The following is a 22768-nucleotide window of genomic DNA, read 5'->3' on the forward strand; positions in this document are numbered from 1 at the left end:
AGGAGTAAGAATCAGCAATGAGGAGTTAATGAGATGTCTCCCTGCTCCCAAAATTTATTACATAGAACTGAGGCAGATATTATGCTATTGCTGCAAAGGCAACCTCGTGCAGGAAAAGGAATGAAATGGCCAACAATAATCATTAAGTTCGGTTTCCCGCAGCCCTGCATGTCCATGACACAATTGGCTGGTTGAAGAGCACATCCATTCCTTGTGCTTATTCCTCATGACACCCTTAAGACCTATAACAGAGAACCAAGAGGCACAGTACAGTGTGACACAGGCTTAGAGAATAGAGGTTAACTGTGTCTCAAATATATCACTCCATTAGCAGGAAATGGAGAAAAACTACCCGTGAGGTCTTAGGAATTAGACTACAAAACATTACAGAAAGTCTGGAGGCTGGAGCCAGCCTGAAGGTAGGAACAAACTATATCTGACCTAAGTCACGGAGATGTGAGCGTGTTTGATCATCATGCTGCTGCCTAGGAGAACGTGGTGGTACCAGGTCACTGGTGCCGTATCCAGAGTCCAGCTCTGCCCAGCTTTCATGCTTCAAAAGGCAGGTTAATAAAATCAATCAATAAATAAATAACAGTACAGCCAGCTCCCAAAGACCAAAAGTATTCCTTAACATGCCTTATATTCATCTATAAATCTCCATCTCAACTGAAAGTTTAGTTCCAAACCTGGAAGTACATGCCGTCAGTGTCCTGGGCTCCACATAGCACAATATAGATAGAAAAAGCAGCCAGGACTTGGGTCCTGAGCAGGAGCATCTCCTAACGCAGCCGTGCTCAAAGAAAAATCAATCCCAGAAAGCAAACTCCTAAATGGTTGTATCACTTCCTCAGGGCCACCTTACTCTCACTCAGATTTACAAACGGCTCTCCACAAACTCTCAGCACAGACAAGATCCCCAGGCTCAACAGCAGGGAGACAGTATTTGCATTCTACTCTGCATTAGTTTGATTCCAGCTTTCTAATTGCAATTTTTTAATATGTTTCAATTTAATTGCATTAATTTTATTGCAAGCACATGAGCATGATTGTGCTTCTTTGGATTCAATGCCAACTTTCAAAATAAATAGCAAGAATGACACCACAGACACACACATACCCCAAAGCAGAAAGAAAAAAAAACAATAAAAAAACCCAACAACCCCCCCCCCCCACACACACACACACACACACAGAGTTCATTGCTTTACGTAGCAAATTTTTGGCTCACTGACTAGAGTTTGAGAAGGAGTTTCAATTTTCTTTGCTATGACAGCCTTGTCTGATCGTGGATGAGTCATTTCGTCTTTCCATGCCTCAAGCCCTTATCTCTAGAAATGCTGCTCAGTACTGCCCTAACTCTCTGGTGAGTGGTGAGAATATATTTGTTAAAATGTATTCACATATTTAGTAATGAGGACCATGTAAGAATGGAGCAAAAGATTTCCTTGGAGTATCTTACACTGGATTTTTTGAAATACAGATAGGGAAACAGGATTTGGAGGTAATGGTTGATGCCACTGTTTTCTTTTTTCCCTCCTCCAGCCTTTCCCCAAACTATCCTGTCAGGCTCAAAAATCGTATCCAGTGTCAGGTTTCTGTTGAGTTCAGAATTTAATATTTTTCTTGATCCCTGTCACCTAATTGGCACTGACATCAGGAAAAAAAAAATAATTAAAAAAAATTCAATATTTCTATTCCTTAATTCCATACGGTGCTTTACAGCTTTGCTGAAACAAAACTGAAGCCCAAGTGGATGGACAATTTTATTCTATTGCAACTCCATCCTCTCCATACTGGGCACTACAGCAAGGTCCTGCTCTGACCCAGGGCTCCCCTGCTGACAGCTCACTGGAAGGGGGAAAAATATTTCAAATCAGATTTGATGTGGTGATGCTTAATCAAAACAAAGGGGTCTGTTTAATCAAAACAAAGAGTAATTGAGAAGTGACTCCCGCTTTCATCACCAAAATGCAGAATTCACAGATTTTAACCCTCCTGCGCAGGTGAAATTCTTCATATACTGTGAAACTGTCAGTTATGGAGTGTACTTCATAGTACATCACCCGGACGTATATATATGTATATGGGCTACGATATGCATGGGGGAGTAAGGGAGTTAGCAGCTAGCTCCTGTTAGACTCTAGCAATATTTGGAAACCTGACCCTCACTGTCTCCTTCAGAAAACCTTGCCAAGATTGCCAGAAGCTATATCTAAAGCCTTTTTTTTTTTTCCCCTCTCCCTTATATCTATTTAGATATCCTTTATTCCAAATGGTAAGATTGGACTTCTTTCATTATTCTGTTCTGCGCAATGTCTGTTGTTAATTTTAAGTAGGATCTGCTGTTAGAATTTGAAAAGCTTTTGAAGCCCAGGTAATTATTAGCCTCAGACTTCTGTAGCTTTGGACTTGCACATACTCTGATACTTTTCTTACCCTTTTCAACTCATTACAAATGTTTCCTAATTATTAAGCATATGTGACTTGTGAGCAATGCCATACATTATTAATGGACCAGTCTCTTAGAACTCAGTGGAAAAATCAAAACTCCTTATGAAAAGTTGCTACTGTGAAAGTAGTAACTTTTCATATTTAATATCAATGAGGCTTTACTTTGTTAAAAGACCAAAGTAATATGATTGTATTAGAGGCTGATAGCATGACATTTTTCTTCTGTTAAGTAGCTTGTATTTTCAGTACCATCTAAAGGGAGACAATTTTTCTCCTCTATTTTGAGGTTTGCCTTGATTAAGAAATAGCTAAATTAACTTTCTGCCTAGCAGCAAATTTTAACAGCAAAGACCAAAATCCTGAAAAGCAGTTTCATAATCTAAACAACGACACTTACTTAACTATGCACCTGCAACGGGTGAAATTAAGAGTAATCATCCTTTTTCCAAAAGTAGCTGGGCAGCTCTCGGCTCCCTGAGCTTTGCTGTTCTCTGAGGTGCGGAATTTAATGCAACCATTGCCACAATTAGAGAGACTCTTGGGTGAAAAACCTAGGCTGTTTGGTCAATCAAGTGCAAGGTGATTTACAGCTGATAGGTATTTGAAGATAAAGGGTACACGCGCTCTTCTTGAATTGATTTTTTCCTTGTTAGTCTTTTAGACTCAACACAAGTGGGAATATACCAATTTCAACATGTCCCTCCATATTACCCCTCCAGGTCAAAACAAAAGGAGATTGAGTTCACTTTTGTAGCAGGAAACAAGTTGGTGTGATCAGGGCATGAGAAAGAGAAATGGTTGCAATGCTGCGAATCCAATCAGGGCCCCTTGGAGTCGCACAGAGCTCTGCCAAACCTCTAAGGCGCTTGCGATGAGGGATGATAATTTCATTCGCCATGATCAGGCAAAAGAAAGGTATGATCAAGCGGCGGACAAAATTGGAGCCTAAATTAAATCCCGGGAAAAGATCTCACAAAAAACAACCCCTCTAAGGCTAATGAAGTTGAATTAAAAACTGTTAAATCAGCTTACGAACAACTATTATCACAAAGTAGTCATACATCACTTCTACTAGCCAAATATCAGATCTATGAAAAGGGGGAATACAGCCAACAGTATGTTAGCACATTTAGTAAAAGGAAATCAAATATTCTGCCTAACACCAGAAATTAAAAATCAATCAGGGAGCCAATTTACTCATAGAGATATTAATAAAGTTCTCAGCGATTTTTATAAAGTATTGAATAGCTCCCAATTATATTATGGTGATAAAAAAGCATATTACATTCTTTAAGAATTCAGTAATTTTTTCCAGGCTGTTTCAAATAGATTAAATTAAACAAGAAGCAAAAGCAGCAATCCCTCCTAGAGGTACTTTTAAATGTGAATTCTGACTTAAAGGAGACTTGGATGGTTTTGATTACTATGATGCATTTACTGAACTATACAGTCTTCTCAGTCCCTTGAATGAATCTTTGAGGGGATGGTATCTAGATAGATTTCTAAATAATACATGTATCTGATTGAACTATAATATAAAAATTTTAAGATCCGTGAAGCTGTGCTTCCTCGGGTCTTTGTTGTGATTACTGTATTCAAAAACAATATTAATGCAAGACCTTTATCATACTAGAACTCTTATTAGCTAAAATGTAAGAGTTATCACCTCTGCTCTTTGCCTGAAACAAGAAGCAATCCACATTAGATGAGATTTATTTATTTTTTTTTAATGTCAGTGGCTGGAACTTATTGAATTCAAAGTTTTAAGTGTCAGCAGCGTTCCCACAGAATCCAGTAGCTGTGTTACAAAACATTTACTAACATTAAGTAATACTCAAGGAGAAAAGAACTTAAACTGAGTTTACTGAGCTGACGTCTAAGACATGAAATCGGTAAGGGAGAAGAGAAATGGACATCTTTAGAGTTATTTTAGTGTCCCTCCTCAAGAAGCTGAAATTTCATCCATCATTAGAGAACATGAGAGAAATGTGACTTAGGGCCGTGGTTGCCCTAATTTTTAGTAGCACATAAACCACCAGGTTTCTTTGGTTTATTTTGGGCCCTAAAATATGTTTGACACAAGGTCCAACAGTGATTTCAGGAGCCCCAAAACTCTTCTCACTGCAGAAGCCTACAATAGGTTGCTAGAAAGTCAAGTCAGAAAACTGTCGATGAAAACAGAAGGATACTGAAAAACTAGATTAGGAAATTGTTAGATTTTTTTATTAATAAATTGTACACAGCTAAAGAAATTAATAATTCTTCACTTTGATGAGCTTTTTTTCATGCCATGGGACAGAAAGAACCTACAAGTTTCCCAAAACAGTAGCACTGATGTGATTAGGTCCCTGATTTGATGCCATGCTGACTAAGAAACTAGGAGAAGGAAGAGGAAGAGAGGATACAGCGTCCCTCCCAGCATCTCACTGGAAACTGCTCTTCAGGCACTTGAGTCAGCACGATATTGCTGTAGCCCCCCTGTAGTTTCCACACAGTAGAAGGCAGCAAGAGGCAACTCCCAGCAAGCACTGCCAATGACTTCAACACCAAATGAAGAGCAGTGATTGTGGCAGTAAGAATTTACTGTCAGCAACAAACAGCTCAAATTATATATTTCACAAATGGAAAGTGAGAAGAAGGATGGCTTAAAGCAAGCAGGCAAGAAGCAACAATATATGCCATGAAGGTCTTGAAGAAGCTCCTGACTCAGAGATGTGTGGAGATGGGCAAGAAGTAAAGGACAGCAGGCTGTGGACTTGCTTTGCTGGGCTTACCAAGAAATGAGCTGGTGTGGGGGCAAAAGAAATGATCTAGTTTGCCCACAGCGATGGTGAAGATAAAATAGATATGACTAAGGGAGTCCAAGGAAAAAAAAAATATGAAAGTGCGTGCCCTGGTAAGACCATCTTGTACTGGCTGTGTGCTGGAGACACGAAGGTTCACCCAGGAGAAACAGAGGGTATGAGGATCAGAAACTCCATGAACAAGTGGAAACAAATAAGCACAAGTGGTAAACCAAGCAAAAAAGACCCCCACCCCCACCCCCAATTACCCCAGTGCACACACACAGAATACCAACTTTGCAAGAAATAAAGAGGCTGAATTATTTCCTTAACCTGGACAACGACCTTCCAATTACCTTTAAAAATGCTTATGGTTTGAATCAGGTGCCGGCTGTGATATGAATCACAATATGAGCTGTGCGCGTGATCCCAGAGCCGCGGCTCAAGCCAGAGAGGTGTTCAGCCAGGACAGGGACACGAATAGCTCTGGGAGACGTGCAGTGCATGAGACCCCTTCTGAACCGGTAACTGACAATTACAGGAACATACTCCAGGGGACATAAAAGGGGAAAAAAAGGTAACTCTATTAATGGCACAAAAGCATAATGACTATTGCTGGTGCTTTCAGCTTAGAGCAATTTCAAGGCATACCATGATCTCAAAGTACATTCAGTAAGAAAGAATTAGAAACAATTCCCCACTGTGGGCTAATGAACTAATACAGAAGCATGAGCAAATCTCATTTTTAAAGGACGGGAGTAGACTACAGCTTTAAATGAGAATCTTAGGAGGAAAGCTTCATAGAAAGTACCAAAAGTGAGAATATGAAGTAGAAAAAGTGAAAAATGATCAAATACTGATTCAACATCTAGTAGAAAATCCCAAATGCAAAATTGCATTAGTTCCAGCACATTTCTGCACAGAGGTAAGAGAACTCTGAGCGGAAATGGCAGAAGATTTACTTGATGTTTTTTGTTGAAAATAAACTTTTTCCTCTCTAAGAGAAAAAGGTTCTGTGAGGTGGATATAGGAACGTACAAATTGAGATAAGCATAAGAGGGGAGATAACTAATGTCTCTCTTTGCGACTTATTAAAAAAGGCAGGCAAAGGAGGTTTTCTTTCCATTTTGTTAGAGGTGTGTTACACCAGCTCGAGCGTTGCATCCCTGGAAGCTCATTCAGCAGGAAGGAAAGTAACTCACTGCCTTCTCTTACTGGGAAAAAACAAGACACAGCAGAAAAGTGCTTTCAAAACTACCTGTCTCAAAGTGGAGAACTGAGGCACAAAGAGCAGGCAGTTAACAACACATCTCCTTTGAAGTGGGGAAAAAAAAAAATCACAGCAACCGTACAGACTCGGAGGAGAGCCCCAGGATCTCTTCCTTGCTAGTTAACGGGGATGCAAGAGTTGCCCCTAGGCTACATTCACCTTTCCATCAGGCTAAGCCCGCTGGATTCCTTTCATGTGTTCAAGCAGTTGTGTCTTACACCATCTGATGAGAAAAGTTAGAGGCAGCAGATGGGAAACCACGTCCGCAAGGAACGCGGCCACCTCCCTCTCGTTTCCAAGGCTGGGGGTGGGAAAGGGCTGTGGCAGAGCAGATCAAGTGGTGTATGTCCCATCAGTGTGGTCTAGAAGGAGAGACGCAAGAGAAATTTGAGTCTGCTCAGATCTGACATGGAAACTCACTGGTGTAGTGAGTAATTACTGAAGAATGAATACCATTAAAGATCTATTATAAGAATTTGACCAGCCTCAGTCTTAAAATAAAAATGATTTTTAAAAAGGCTGTGACAAGCCTCATGCTTTAAATAACATTTCTTCATATTGTTGGTGAAATTTTGGACAAAAGAAAGAGCAAGTTGTCAGGCAAAGATTTAAACATACATAAAATCCACCAATCTGCCACCAAGATACCTGCAGATGTCTGCAGCCAAACACACCTGTGCTATAAATACTATTTTGGAGAAGGTATGACCTATAGAAGCAAAGGGCTTTGCTTTACTTCTTTATTTCCAGCCATCCCAGCATTTTGATGCCTTGCTAACGGGGATGAAAAGCAGGAATACCATGCTTTTTTAAAAACACTACTTTACATATTTGAGAAATTTTACAGAAACCATGTCTCTGATTTTCCTGCATGCTCCATTTTAAGGTTTGAGTTTTCAAAACTAAGAGTAAGTGTCCGAGTAGCATGTGAGTACACACAGGGAATGAAAACAGCACACTACTTTCACACTCACGCCAACTATCCCATAAGTGACATAGTCTTGATATACAGCAGATTGAACCATACATAGTCCCGTGAGTTTACAAGGAGGCATACCGCTCCTCTCCCAAACACCTTAAATCTCACCAGGGCAAAAATGACAAAACATAGGGGAAGACCTTCTGGGAGGAAAGAATAAGAAGATTCTTTATAATGAGAAAAGCAGCAAGATTGCTTGAAGATACAGCTTAATTACAAGGGAGGATTTGAAGGAAGACAGAGAGAAAATGCTTGACAGAGAACAAGGAGACAATCATGGGAGCCACATAAAAGGACGTACAGAGCTGAAGAAATGAGAATGGGAACAGATGATGTGAATGCACATTAATCTTTCTCTTTTTTTTCTCCCAGAGAATCAATCCAAAGTTAAAAAATGCTCTTGGATATTTGCCATTCAGTTGGTGAATCCGAGAACACACCCCTGCAGGCCCATCATGGGTCTAGATTGGCCTAATAAATCATTTGTCCCAAGACAATGCAATTAAGCCTAATTAGCCGATGCCTTTATTCCTAAACAGTCTCTTCCCAAGGGAGGTTTTAACTTTTGGTTTCCAAATTAGCTCAAGGAGCTAAATTGTTCTCATCTCCTTGGCAAAGAAACAATTCATTTCTACCTTAGTAGAGGATACTTTATGCACTCAGGGGACACATGTTGCACTCCACGAATAGTTTATCCACGCATTAATCCACTAGGACCAGCGACAAGCCCTTCTGCAGACAGCAGCACGTACGCTTCCCTCTGTGACCGCCAACTTTCCCCCTTGCCGCGTTCAGCACAGCTCCCTGGAAGCCTCTACATCGCTCCTCCAGATCCTCCCCTTGGCCGGGCCAGGGTGCTCTGCTCTGCTAAAACTTTCAGTAGTGCTGAGATACTCAGGGCTGATGGACTCCAGGGGTCAGTGAGAATTGGACCATCTTAGTCTATTATTCCTAGAAGCATCTTAAACAAGAGCAGCTTTAGTTCTTTCCAGTACAGTAGATATAAAACAACCTTTCCAATCCTTTTATGACTGTCCTTTGCTCCCAACTCACATTGCTCCAAAGCTACATTATTTTCAGTAGTTTCACAGGAGCTTCAGCTATTTAATTTTGGGATTATGTGGCTCTAATTCAAAAGGGAATAATGTGGTATCTCCTCACAGATCAAGAAAATAACCAAAGAAGAACTCAGCTGGAGCTACCCCTGGAAGGGGTTGAGCAACCTCTTGCAAGACAAAGTTACTGAGCAGAGAGGGTCTGCACTGGAGCAAGGTGATGACCCAGAGCTCCTGGGGGAAATGGGGAGATGCATGGAGCTGGAATAGCACATTTTTGTTTATCTCATGCCAGGGTAAAAGTTCATATGCCAAAAAACTTCTATAAAGAAGTAGCGAGAAGCCATTTGTGCTCTGGCATTTTCATTGGAATCAAGGTGCCAGAAAGGAAAGTGATCTAAGAGTGTTGATATCTCACCTCTGTCTATAAAGAAATTGTCTAAAGATACCTTGTGTTTCTCAAGGCTAGTATGAAATAGTTACCTTTCTGTTTCTTGTTCTTTGATACTTTTTTTTTTTAACTTCTAGTAAAAGCCAACACCTCCTTGGACATCAGCTGCTTCCTGCACATACAGCATTTCTTTACATCACACAAACTTTTTATTTTTAAACTCTACCTGCTGCTAGCCTGTGCTAAAGTTAAGTCTTGATAAATCCTTTCATTTTAAACACTAGACTGTGTACAATTTTCATTTAATCCTCTGCCAACGCTTATCTATTCTTCTCCTGGCTGCTTTACATACATTTATTTCCCTTTCATCTTTTTAAATTGTGCCTTACTTTTTCTTACAGGGATTTGACTAGGACTTTTTTTCTTCCCCTATCTCAGGACTCGGTGAGTTTGTCCCCTCCTGTCCCTTATGCCAGCTGACAGCAGAGCTGAACTCATTGCACATTTACAGCTGCAGATACCCTGCTGTGAACACCGGACTTCTGTACCTTCTATCCCAGGTGCTCACAAATATTCACAGTTTGTTATAGCTATCTTGCTTGGTAGATTTTAGTTATTCTTTTTTTTATAAATGGAGAAAATAAGAAACAGGGGAAGAAAAAAGGGGGGGGGGGAGAAAAAGAAACTTTTCTGGAGTTCAACAAGCTAGTCAAGCAAAATTTCAGTATTAGTAGGTCACCTTCGTGCTCTCTGTGTCTTGGAAACCTCCTTTCCATGACATAACTGCATTTGTGTGGAGACTTGGTGGTGCAGGATCAGCCCGCACTAACCGAAGAGTTTCAGTAGTGTTTCATAGCTCTGCTCTGTCCAGGTCTTTTTTTATTTGAAACCTTCCCTTAAAGAAATCACACTAGCACAATTAGCCAAGGATATATTGCATTGTGATATATAGAGCAGGTATTAAAAAAGCTATTTGAGTATTAAAAGACACTTGAAAGGAGGTGAGATCATGAGAGAATAGGGATATATTGGACGCGTACGTGTCAGATTGATTCAGTTTTACTGCCCTAGGAAGAAATATAGGGGACTAGCAAAGGACTACCCAACATACTCAGGTACAGATGTTAATCAGGATGGTTACAATATGTAACTTTTAAACCCATGGCCCTTGCAGTGAATTAGAGAACTATGCCTAGCTAAGCCAGGGAGTGCAGGATGGTGTTTGCAGTGACACAAAACAAGAGGACATACGAGTTTGTGCTGTCCCTAGCCTCCATCTGCCAGCCATCAGCCCCAAGGATCAAACCTTGCCCTTGGGCATAAACCCTTTGCCAAGTTAGTGAATTACCAACTTTAAAAATGTCATGGGAAGCTTGTATATCCACAGAGAACAGGAGTGGGATTGGTGTTACCTTTTGTCTGCTGGGGTGCGGCATGGTATTATTGAACAACGCCGGGTTTGGGTTGCACAGATTTGCAGTTAGGCTGCCATAACCTTGGTCTGCAGAGCCGAAGCAGAAAGCGATTTTGGCATGGCCCTAGCTGCTGGTGGTAAGGCTATGAAATAAATTAATAACACTTTCTCATGTTGCATTTTAAAAGAAAGCAGAAGCAATTAAGTGTTGTTTTGTCCAGGGAGCAGGCTCTGGATGGAGCAGCACCCATGGGGCACAGCTGGAGGGAACCCGGTTTCTAAAACCGGGGATAGCTACAATGAGAGCACCTATTTTCTTTACACCGCTCTTATTAGCAAGACTCTGGGCATGGACAAAAGCATACTCGTGAAGTTACAGGAAATTAAAACCAAATACTTAAAACCCTTTGGTGATGGGCACTAGCTGGACTTGGGGGTTTTAAAATTAAAATTTTGGATTGAGCTTTTTAATTTTCAATAAGTACCTAAGTCCTTTTTGCTCCAGCCTCAGTCAGTAACAGGCAAAGGCACTTGGGAAACATTCCAGGTCTCCCTCTCTGAATTATGGTCAGAACATACATTTTTATATTAAAATACAATACATTATTTTGATATAAAAATAGCTACTTAGTCAATAGCTTGCAGAAAGTATGAAGGATGAGACAAATTAAAGAAATCTATATAGGTGGCTAAAGTGACTTGCATAATATTGGCCATGAGTTAAAAACAATATTTCAGACAGTTTAAACGACAAAAGCTTATCAGCTGGATTGCAATTTAATTACCCCCTTACGTGTGGGCTGAGATGCAAAGAAACAAAAGCGTTCGGCGCTTCGGTTTTTGAACGAAGTTGTCTGGCCACTGGGTGTCATCCTTGATTCAGCTGACAGCCAGACACTTCCCAGCTACAACGCAAAACCTGCAACTTCCTGAGCAGTTAAATTCCACTCTATTTGATTGTACAACATACAGCAAATTGCTCTGCATTTAAATCAGCTATAAAATTGAATACTTTGACATAGACAAATTCTCCTTTGTCTCGCTGCCTTATTTGGAGACCTGAAATGGCTGGTTGATGTGGAAAACAAAGAAAAGTAATGCAACCGGGGCATATTAACTACAATCTGATGAGTGATTATCAAACCTCAGGAAATATGAAATAACTATGATTAAATAATGCAAAGGGTCTATGCAGGAAGTTTGGAATTAGATCCTTAATTGGGCCCCAGGCTGAAAAAATTTATTTCATATAGGCAATTTTATTTAAAATATCTAGTATCCAGATTCAGTACACAAGTTAATGACTATGTATGAAGAAGCTGTTTCAGGAAAAAGTAATTTAAGGTCTTAGCTACAATAGCAAGCTAGTAGCCTCACAGAAGTTTCAAAGTTTCATAAATGAGGTAAAAAGACTCAAAGTCCTTGAGATTTCATTCATTCCTCCTATTGCTATTCTGTGATTTCCAGCCTGCCCACATTTTTCCACTGCTCAGCACCTTCCCAGCTCCCCACTACCAGGGTCTAGAGGTTTGGCCATAACAGCAATGACTGCACCTGGCTAATGGGAAGCAGGAAAAAAAAAAAGGGGGGGGGGGGAACCCTCACACACACGCACACACACACACACACAAAAAAAAACTTTCCAGAAGAAATATCCAGATATTCGGAATATTTTGCCAGTGTTCACACGTGAGGATCGAATCAGTTCACAACAGGTCATATGTCATCCTAATGAGTTTTCTGTTATGGGTGACTGAGAAGAACTTATCAGTGTTATTTTGTTATCTCCTGAGAGTCTAGACAGTCTGAAACCAGCACACAGTGCAGCGAAGCTGCTTATTATAATATTATTTCTCTCTGAAACCTGATTTAGTTTGCCATCTTCAAGCTAAAATAAAAGTGAGTGCCAGCAATTTCTCTGAGTATTATAGCCAGAAAGAAATGTTTACATTTGTCAGTGCATTAAAACTACTAATCCTACTGTTCTTAATATACATAGAGTACAGTCATATAACATTTTAAATAACAGGTATTTTTTTTTTTTTAATGCAGCTAACCTCAGTTGATAGCACAGCTTTTCATGGATTATAAAGTCTCTGAGAACACAGATCTCCATGTAATGCTTCCTAGCTTTACCAGTGGATATAAATTTAATGAAAACATGCCAGTATTAAAGAGCTATTAGGTATAGAGTTAAAATTGTCTTTGATTTTGTTCACCAATCAAAGACTTCAATGATTTTTTAAAAAATCTATTTTTAAAGAAAGTTGTTAAATATTCTCTTTACATTAAACAGTCTCATAGGCATGATTTATATTACGTGTTTTTAATAATATAAGCATTCTCTTTTATGATTATATTTAGTTTAGAACTAACAGCAGACTTCAACGAGGAAATGCATTTAAGAGATGAGCATGTACATTAACAATTGCAAAAGTTACTAAAATTAACATAAATCAATCCTTCTGAGGTAACAAAGTCAGATATCCAAATTACCTAAGCTTTTGATTGATGCAATAAGTCAGTAACAAATATTAGCCCAATGAGGTTTTTTTGAAGCAGGGAATTTCTCCTGCATCTATACATACTCACATACATACAGAGATATACATGTCCATAGTCTACGACTAGGAATCTATACACTTTCTCACTTTTAGATCTCAACTCAAAGGGACGGTATTTTCCCATTTAAACTTCACAGCACCTTTTATTTGGGTGTAGAAATATACTTACGCTGGTTTAATACTCTGGGAATGCTTCTCATGAATGTAGGCACCAGCGAGGCCGCCTGCTCCAGAATTTAAATACTGCAAAGAATAAATCAACAGGTACACATCATGCTCGTTATCTGTAAAGTATACCTTTCCTTCCCTCACACCGCTCTACAAAACAAAGTTTAATGTTTCTAGTGGTTTCTAACTGGAGATCTTCGCATTTGTCTCAAAGTGCTGATGTAGGTACAAGCAGATATATTTTTTTCAGATTAGTTCTAAAAATATCCCTCTTGGCTTACATATGATATTTGAAATCTAACAGACAAAAGGCTGGAAAATTGAAGTACAGCTGAAAGAGTCCCATGTCATAATACATATAGCAAAGTCATCAAATAATTTATCTGACTATATCTGTTGATTCTTAAATCTCAAGAGAACTCAAAGGAACTAAAGATACCTTGTTCTATGATCCAAAATTATTTTTTAGGCAATATTCTCTTATTTAGGAACCACTTAAAAAAATCCTACAGCCGCAAGATCTTCTTGGTGTAGGAAATCAGAGAAGAGCCTCTGCTACTGTCACCACAGAGCAGAATGTGCTTCAGATGTGCATCCATCTCACATCCATGAGACCTCGCAGGTCACTGCCACTATTACATTTTGGAACCTCTCATAACAAAGCCACGACAAAAGTCAGTGTTCATCTCCTTGTTGTGGCTGGTTCAAAGACTCAGCTAAGTCTTGATCAACAGTTCAGGTGCAGTTCTTGTTCTTCTGACCTGTTTGCTGACCCATGATGTAAGTGACATTATGGAAAACAGTCTCAAACAATGAATCTATTTTACCTTATAGGAGCACCAGCAGGCAAAATCTACTCCCCAGTCATGCAAATGAAGCTCTACATTCCCAACAGCATGAGCCAGGTCAAATCCAACAAAGCAACCCTGCAGGAAAGAGAAAATTAATATACTACTCATCAAGATAATCATCACTATAAAATTATTTTGAAAACCCATCTTTAGAGCTTTACTTGCTCTCTAGATAGGCATGCTATCAAGTCCCATCTGTTTTGAGTTATTACTAGAAACAAGTTTTCTATGCCACAGATACATGTAGAAATCATGAATTGTTTTGCGGGCTTGTCTTCACAGACACTTGGACATGGTTTAGATTCCTAAGTTTTTTCTCATGCAGTAAAGTGAAATCACTTGAAATCACTCAAATGAATGCATGATGTCAAACTGTTGTATGGCATGACAAGCTCCAGGCAGAGACAAAATAGTAATGTACATAACGATGCCAGTCACTCATGACCAATTGCATTCCACTTATACTTAAGGTCTCCCTGCTATTTAAACTACGAGGATCTTGCTCTTTGGGAATCCAAATGGGTAAGATAGCAGCTTACGCAACGCACTGATCTCTAAGGACAGTTGTACTTGTCCCTAAAAAGTTACCAAAGCATTCTGCCCCTTCTCTGGGAGCAGTGGTGTACTTGTCATAACCACAATATGTGTAGGGTGCTGGCGGAGGGGGAAAGCATATAAGTACCACAGATGTATAGATCATAAAAGTAGCAGTTTACCCACAAAATAACCACTGGATGGCAGCATTTTTAAACTAAAAAGTTCTTCCAAGCTTTGCTATTTATTTAAGCACAGAGAACTAAACCTGCCTTTTGTGTCTGGACTACAAATTAAATGCTATTTTGCTTTTTGCTTTTAAAACACAAACAGCCGGCTTGCAAGCAGCACGGTAGGAATAAGAGCGAGGGCACAGGCTTCAGAAAAATCAACATCCAATAATAAAACAAAGGATTTTTTTTAAGAATCTCTTGCTGTTTCTGGCAGGAAGGGAGATTTAGCTAAATTATTTTAATGGTACTTTGGTATATTTAATCTTCTGTATAAACTAGATTACAGATTGAATGAAGCAGCATTTTAGGAAGATGTGATACACTAATTCTAATGGAGGCGTTAGTGAAGTTATCAGCTTGAGAAGTCGCTCCAAAACGATGGCAAGAAAACTCACTGCCGTAACATTTGCACAACCTGATCATTCGCTCTTAAACAGAACCAAAGTTCCAACAACTGCTCTAGCCTTCGCAGCCTTTGTGGCTTGTCTTCGCAGGGACGCTCAGAAGTGAGTTAAGACAAATCAACTGAAACGGTGAAGCTAATGCCGAGAAGCTGGAGCACACGGAATGCCCGTGGGAACGCTCTCGTTCAGAGATAAAATGGCCTTGGTTCAGAGAAATAAGCTACAGCTAACTACAGCCAATCTGGAATTGAACCAGAAGGTTTTCCTAGGGTTTTAAGGCATTAACTTCAAAACTTCAGTCAACTAGATTTAAACAAGTATCCCTTTGTACATATGTCCCACAACTTTTTTTGAAGAACAGCTATGAGACATTCATCGGTTGCAGTGGAAACCAGGAGTAACAGGATATGCTGTGAGGCTTGAAGAATGTAAGTGTCTGGCAGTACATTAACAAAATTAAAAGAAACCAAAAAATGATAGTTGCTCATGAAAAAAAAAAAAAAGGTCTGTAAGAAATTTAATTCTATGGTAAGTCTTGTGTTAAAATCAGCTGTCCCTTCCCTGTCAGTAAGTGATAAATTCTATTAAAAAAAATAATGTTCAAACACAAGATGACAAATTATGAAAAAACAGTAGATGGGAGATAGGACAAGACTCCTTAGGACACCAGCGGGTTGGATGACCTCATAGTCACAGTAGTATAACGAGGCTCCAGAGCCATATTTATACCTGTAACCTCAGCACCGACACTGGCTGGAACAGATCAACTTGCACCCGCACCGTGGGCTCACAGCCCGCAAACAGGATGGCCACCAACATACCACCCACAGGTCATCTTCCTGAACTCTTTTAAGTGCTCCCCGACCCTTTGAATTCGGTTGGTAAATCCTACTGTGCACTATTTAACTTACTAATGAGGCATAGCCTGAAAATCTGGGTTCAGCGCTGGCAGGTTTCCCGCATCATCTCAGAAACACCCACTTGTACCATTTTGTTCAAGTCGTCATCTGCAAGATGAGTGGTGCTGGTTTGCTTTCCCGGAGGAGGTGTCTGGCACTCAAGTCGCACAAACAGCAAATGTTTAGCCACACAGATTGCATGGAAAAAGTAAAACAAACTGAAAAAGCTCTCCCTGCACAAGCCACGCAGAACAAGAACTGCGTGGGAACGTCGCTTCCTCAGGCTAGGAGGAAAACAGAGCTCTCCATCTGCTCTGGGCAAAGAAGAGGACATGTGCTCTCCCCTGCCTCTTCCGTTTTATTCTAACATCTAAAAGTCATTTCTGCAAAGTGTCTGGGTAGCTGCTGATAACCAGCAGGTAACAACTCAGCATGGACAATGACATTTGGAGAGAGGGAGAGAAATGACAGCTTCACACCAGCAAAGCTGGGACATTTAGAAAGAGAGACAGGAAAAGAAATGAAGATGAAGGATCTTAAAGCTCTTCCTACTGGGACTCAGGAGATTAAAATACTTTACATACTGTACAGAGTCAGTGGAAAGTACAATATAACTTATGAAATGAAAATTGTATTTGAAAGCTGGAGTCTCCTAAAAGTCAGCCATTTCTTTGCTTGTGGAAGAATAAAACGACTCAACCCCCTCCATCCTCTAGAGCAAGCTCAAAAGTATGAAACAAGGAGAACTGCTACATCCTCTTCAGCCTGCTGATGAGTCTCTTGCACAATACGTAGTAATTTTGATTTATCTGAGAGACCTAAGATGGAAAAATAGCCTGAGGTAATTTTTCAAGCTTAATTTAGTTCATTTAATATTTAATGACTTAATGAAGCTGTCTATGCGCAGAGCTTTCACTCTGGGAGGAATCTTAACGTACGTAGAGAACTTAGGAAATTGGCTTAAAAAATGTAAGAGGAAATCAGTAACTTAATTCAAAAATGATTGACCTCAAGAATCCTAGGACGTTTTCCAGACCTCTTGAGCTTGCAGCTGAAATCTCTAGCCAAGCCCTGATAGGCCACAACACTGCAGGATTTTATTTCAATTGTACATTAAAAGAATTATTAAGACCATCTGTGTAGGACTTTTCTCCCTGCCGCACTGGCTGACAAGTGATTTTTTTTCCTCCTCTTCTCAAATGACACTTCCACCTTGTATTTTCCCCTTCTGACTTTCTTGCTTGTCAGTTCTCCTCAGACTATTTTCTGCTCAGGAGCATGGGGTCATTCACCACCCTTCATCACCAGGAAGGGGAGCCTTGCATTTTTGTTATGAACATGACTTCTCAGGCTTATCCTCTTTTAATATACATTTTAAAGGGCTCCAGTCTTGCTGTGATAATACGCCATATGTATAAAGCCAATCGTACTAACCACTGCTGGTTTCATCAGGTCCAGAAGCTCTTGAAGGAGATGTGGTCTTGAAGTCCACAAACTCACTGTCCTGAAATCTTGTCAGCCTGGGGACAGGGACTGGTTGGATGCCACCAAACAGAAATTAAGCCCATACACATCACATAGATGCTAATGACTTCGGTTCAGCAGTTGGGTTTTTTTTGTTCTCTTCTAACCCAACGGCTGCTCCTGATATCAGCTCTGACCTGGGAGAGAGGGGAGGAGCCAGTTGCTTTTGAAGATGCAACATTTTGGGCTTTTTGGTAACCAGAAGCCCTGAGACTAAGAGAAGCAGCAGGATACAGGAATACCTCTTACCAATATTAAGACAGCAAACCGTTCATGGATCACTGACTTCATAGCTGCTCAAGTAAATATTTGCCATATGCAGATGTTTAAGTGTGGAGTAACAGTACGTTAGGTAGTAGTTTTGTATAAACATATAACCATCACTTAACCTGGGGGGCAGAATCCGTGAGGACATTGAGCTGAGTGTATCTGACAGCAGGGAGATGAAAACAGGGCTAGCTCACGCTTTCCAAGCCTTATGGGTATTCAAGCAGCTCTTCAGGCTGAATTACTTTTTCTTTTTAAATACACTAATGACATTTCAGGTCATGCATCTACCTGGATACCAGTCCTACGCGCTCTAACCACAAAGAGGCTGATAATTAATTTTTTTATTTTTTTTTCTTTTTCCTCTTGTGAAAAATCTCTGGAAGAAGAGATTCACTTCTACATTCCGGCATTTCTAACAGGCATGCAGGTGGAAATGGGCCTTTGACATCTCTGTGTGCCTGCTGGAGTACTGAACTGCTGTCAGAAATTGCTTTGCTCTTCAGTAACACGATACAGTCTCTGGATAAAGTGTGCTGTGCTTTCGTGTATATCCATGTGGAAGCACATACCGCCCAGTTAATAATATTATTTGCACTGCTTTATACACATTAAGCTCTCTCCACCAAGTCCTGGTTATCTCCTCAGATAATATAAATATCAAATCCATTTTTGCTCCACATAATGAACTATCAGTGACTACTTTTCCCCAGAACACAGGTTCTCAGCCACTTTTGTGTAGTTTATAGCTTTCAGTGAAACTACATCACTTCTACTCATGCAAGCATGTGTCCTACAGTCCAGAGAACCTCTTTAGAGAGGTGGTAAAGTGATAGGCTTTTCCCAGATTGTTCATATTTACAGTAGAGGAGAAAGATTTCTCTCACAGACACCTTTCAGACACATCACAGAGCACATTTCGGGGAAGAAGCAGTGTAGGCACGTAGGCGTTGGCAGCTGAACAAAAGCTTTGCTGCCACCAGGAGTGAGCGCAAGTAGAGCAGTGGGTGGCATCATCCTATTAATAACCTATCTTCCCTTTCAAACATTTCAGCATAGCCTTTTGATTATTCGTGGTCAGCAAAGTACTGGAAGACTCTCAAGGAAGGCACCATGAAGGTGTTGCTTTTAGAGCTCCATGGAGCTAATACACAGACTCATTTCCCCCTGCAGCTGGCTTCCCCCCTTTTTCTTTTTCCCTTGGTTTTCTGCATCCATGTCAGAAATCAGTCTTGCTTTGTACTGTGTTCAGGACCAATTTTGTCGCCAGGTGCTGCTCTGTGAGAACATTCCCTTTTTATATCCCACGGGCCCTACACTACCTCTCACACCTGCTGTGCTCTCCCAGGGGAGATTTTACCATCACTTTCCAGCAGCATAACTTACTCCTTGACCTCTAGAAAAATTTCCACTGCCAAACCTACGGCAGCAGAAGATGTATAGCCTGATGTGAGCCAGGAACCTCTCCAGAGAGTTAAAACATCAAATATAAATAGTTAGCTGGTTTGCCAAAATCCAGTGATACTAAATAAGTTTATCCTTGAGTGGTTTAATCTTGTATGAGACAAGGTACATCCAGTAAAAGACCGCCCCTACGGAAAGTCTGGTGACCTCCTGTTGATAAGAAGACTTAATTAAAAACTATTTTTTCCTGGATTCCTGAGGCAATTGAGATGGTTACAGAAGTGTTACAGCTATGCCCACAGAGCAGACTGCCTGCAAGCTCCTAAGCCTGAGTCATCACTAAAATACAGTCTCTTGTGATGGTGATGTGCTCCACGTTGTGCCTGTCTCCAGAAAACTGATCGGCTAAGTCAGAACAATGCTGGCTCCATGGGGAGCTCACCTCTGTGCTCACTGGGGGCAAAAACTGCCACAGCGTGACTGCAGGAAAGGAGGAAATCATGAAAATCTGCCCAAAAAAGCAGAAATTTAACACTAACTTTTAAAGAGGGATTAGAGCTGTGATTACCTCCTCCTCCTTCTGCACTGAACCTCTTGAAATTCTATCCTTCAAGAAAAGCCCTGCAGAAGTTAAGAGTCATGAATTATCTCTCCATATAGTTTAAGTCTCACCTGCAAGATTGCTCTCGCAGGGCTATTTCTTCATGCAGCACTCTGTGCCCAGATCCTTTGGGGGCCGAGTGCTTTTACTTTTGATTAGAGCCCCATGGGTTTCCGTATGTGCTCTGTTTTGTTCCACAAAAAGTAGAAATTAGAAGTATTTCACAAGGAAAACTGATGTCAAGATGATGGGTTTGGAGCACTCCTACCTTTTCTTGGCCAGCCTTTGTTATTCTAGGGATGTCAAACAGCTGTCCCGTGTAGTACTGCACCCCACTGAACAGAATGACAGCAATAGAGTCCCCTTCCTTCTCAATTACAGCAAGGATATCTTCTATCCTCAAGGTCTCCTCCCCCTAAAACAAAGTTAAAGCACACATTTTACATCAACTCTGGCAGTAATGAAACTGTCATTTCTTATTTCATAATCTATATTTTACCATGAGCCATGCTGCTTGCATAAGGAGATCAAAAGCAAATCCTTAGCATGGTAATGATATACAAAGGTAGTGCTCTGAAGTAGCCTATGAGTAAGTAACGTCAAAAAAAAAAAAAAATCATTAACAAATTTATCTTCAAGGTGCCGGTTATAAAAAGTCTATTCACTGCATATTCTAGCATGCTTCATACTCTTTAATATTTCAGACAGTTTTAATTTATGGTAAAAAAAATCCTGGTGCAAACTGCATATATAATGATTTTTATATGGCATCTGAAATTTGTGACACCCGCAAGACTTGACAGTTGTCTATCAGTTTCACTCCGTACTTTTCTGATAAACTTTGTATCCCACAGGAAGCTATTATAAACCTGCCATATTTATATTTCAAAAACAATAAGTCTCACATCATCAAAAGTACAAAAATCCCCAAACCTGGGGTCATTAAATATAGAGGAATTTCAACCAAAAAAAAATTCCTCATTCTTGATTCTTTATAGGAAAATTACTGCCCCATCCTCCTCCTGTCTTCCTAGCAAGGGATCATGTAAAACATACCACCACCTAGGGATCAATTAGGCAGTGAAAACCTAGAATTAAATTAGACTTGTTACTGAAAAGAGCTTGGGCAAGATTGTTGAATTGCAAGTAACTGTTATTATCTCAACAATCCTTGCAAATCTATCAAGCGTTCAGGAGTGGGCTCTTTACTCACAAGATGACTCAGATTTCAGAAGCAAAAGGTCACCATCAGTTTATAGTCGTGGCAAAGTTCTTAATACCGCAAAAGTGAAGCAAGGCAGTCTTTCAAATGAATCTGAATTGCATATTACTGAAAACAGACCTTTCCCTTAGTCTGTGCTGATACAGACACAGTGTTGTTTGTGTTATGGCAATCTTTTACCTTCGGACATTAAAAGGACGTTGGGGTTTCTCAATGAGCTACTATATTTTGCAGCTGTCTCACGATGCTGTCAGGTTTTGCAAGCAGGAAAAACTGGGAAAATAACCTTTTTGTTCTTCTTCAAGGCAAATGCACTAGTTGAATTAGACAATTATAAAATGGGTTCTAATACCAAAAACAGAGCACACGATTCATAAATTTTACCTAAAAATATTAGTAGAAACAGATTGTAAGTTCTGCAGGCAGACATAAGAGTATTTGAGAATGTACGGCTAGTGTCCTATGAAATACGCTTCTGCCCTTCGCAATAGCAAGCAGAACTGACATATTTCTCACCAACCTCCCGTGGCTGCATCATGAGCATGCATTTCTCCGCATCAAGTCCGTGAAGTCGAAGTTGGGACTCAACAGCATACTGGAAGAGATTTCCATGCAGAGCACATTAGCACAATTACATGATAAAACAACGAGATGAAAAACACATCAAAACATCTGAAAAGGGATTCAGATGCCTGCCTTTCACCAAAATTAATGCTTTAAAGCCTAATCCACGTCCACTGAAAACTTTCTAGATTTCCTTTAGTTTGAAAAAGATCAGAATCTAATTCATGTCATCAGACAGCAAGGATAAAGTCAAAGCCTAAATCTTACAGGATAAGTTCATGGAGCAGAGCGACGATGGAAATGTGGGAGAGGATGTGCTTTACCAGCTGCCAGCATGCAAAGCCTGCACGGATAACCACAGAGAGGACTGAACATCGCCTCTCCAGGGGCCCTGGGTACCCACTTGGCTTGGTAGCACATGCGAAATCCCAGGCTGTCACACATGCACTGCTGTCAACGCAGACGAGGTTTGGCCAGCACACACGTGCTGTCCCATGCTATTCTCACGTCTTACATTTGCAGCACAGCTGGGAGAAAACGAGAGCTCTAAACCCTCAGGCTCTTTTGAAAATCCTACCCACTGATATAATCAATAAATAATGGTTCTGGACATAGGGTAAAAATCATCAAATAAGACTATTTAATAGTTTAAAATCACACGACAGAAACCAAAGTGATGGCAGTTGCACAAGTTATTACTGACGTGCTACAGAAATTTAAGATGATGGAGGCCAAATGTAGAAGCACACCTGAAACAAACATGGGATTAGTATGAACATTACTTAGAATAAAGACAATTTGAGGTTTATACATCTGTGCCACCATCTTCATTACAAATAAACCTGTTAGTAGCTTGACTCATTTTTATCGCACCTTAGAGATCAAATTTGTTATCAATTTCCACAAGTTTACAGAGTTGATGATAAAGTAGCAGTGGGCCACAAATCTAAAGATTAATTTGCTCTAAGCTGTAATGCACGGGCTATTGTCTCCTATTTTATAGCAGACAAATTATGTTTGAACTAGTAATCTGAAGTGCTAAGAACAAACATTTCCATCTCTGTCTGGGGATATATAAGTGCTAATGTTGTGAGTTTGTATTGATTTGATTTCATAAAGTAAAATAGCAACAAGAATTAATAAAACATTTACAACTTCAGTTGATTTAGGCCAGTAGTTTGCTCAAT

General features: G+C 40.1%; 1 protein-coding gene across 3 annotated transcripts in view; it reads right to left on the reverse strand.

Moving 5' to 3' along the window:
• Positions 1-22768, reverse strand: part of KYNU (kynureninase) — a 59498-nt gene that overhangs the window by 11303 nt on the left and 25427 nt on the right. For 2 of the 3 annotated variants that reach the window (XM_054830579.1, XM_054830578.1), the window contains exons 8-11: positions 21538-21612; positions 20064-20210; positions 13906-14004; positions 13080-13153 (exon numbers count right to left, since the gene is read on the reverse strand). In XM_054830579.1, coding sequence (XP_054686554.1) covers positions 13080-13153; positions 13906-14004; positions 20064-20210; positions 21538-21612 — 395 coding nt within the window. Of the gene's footprint in view, positions 1-13075; positions 13154-13905; positions 14005-20063; positions 20211-21537; positions 21613-22768 lie in introns of those variants that run through there. The other variant, XM_054830580.1, reaches the window with a different exon arrangement.

The sequence above is a fragment of the Grus americana genome, chromosome 6, assembly GCF_028858705.1.
Source record: "Grus americana isolate bGruAme1 chromosome 6, bGruAme1.mat, whole genome shotgun sequence".
NCBI lineage: Eukaryota > Metazoa > Chordata > Aves > Gruiformes > Gruidae > Grus > Grus americana.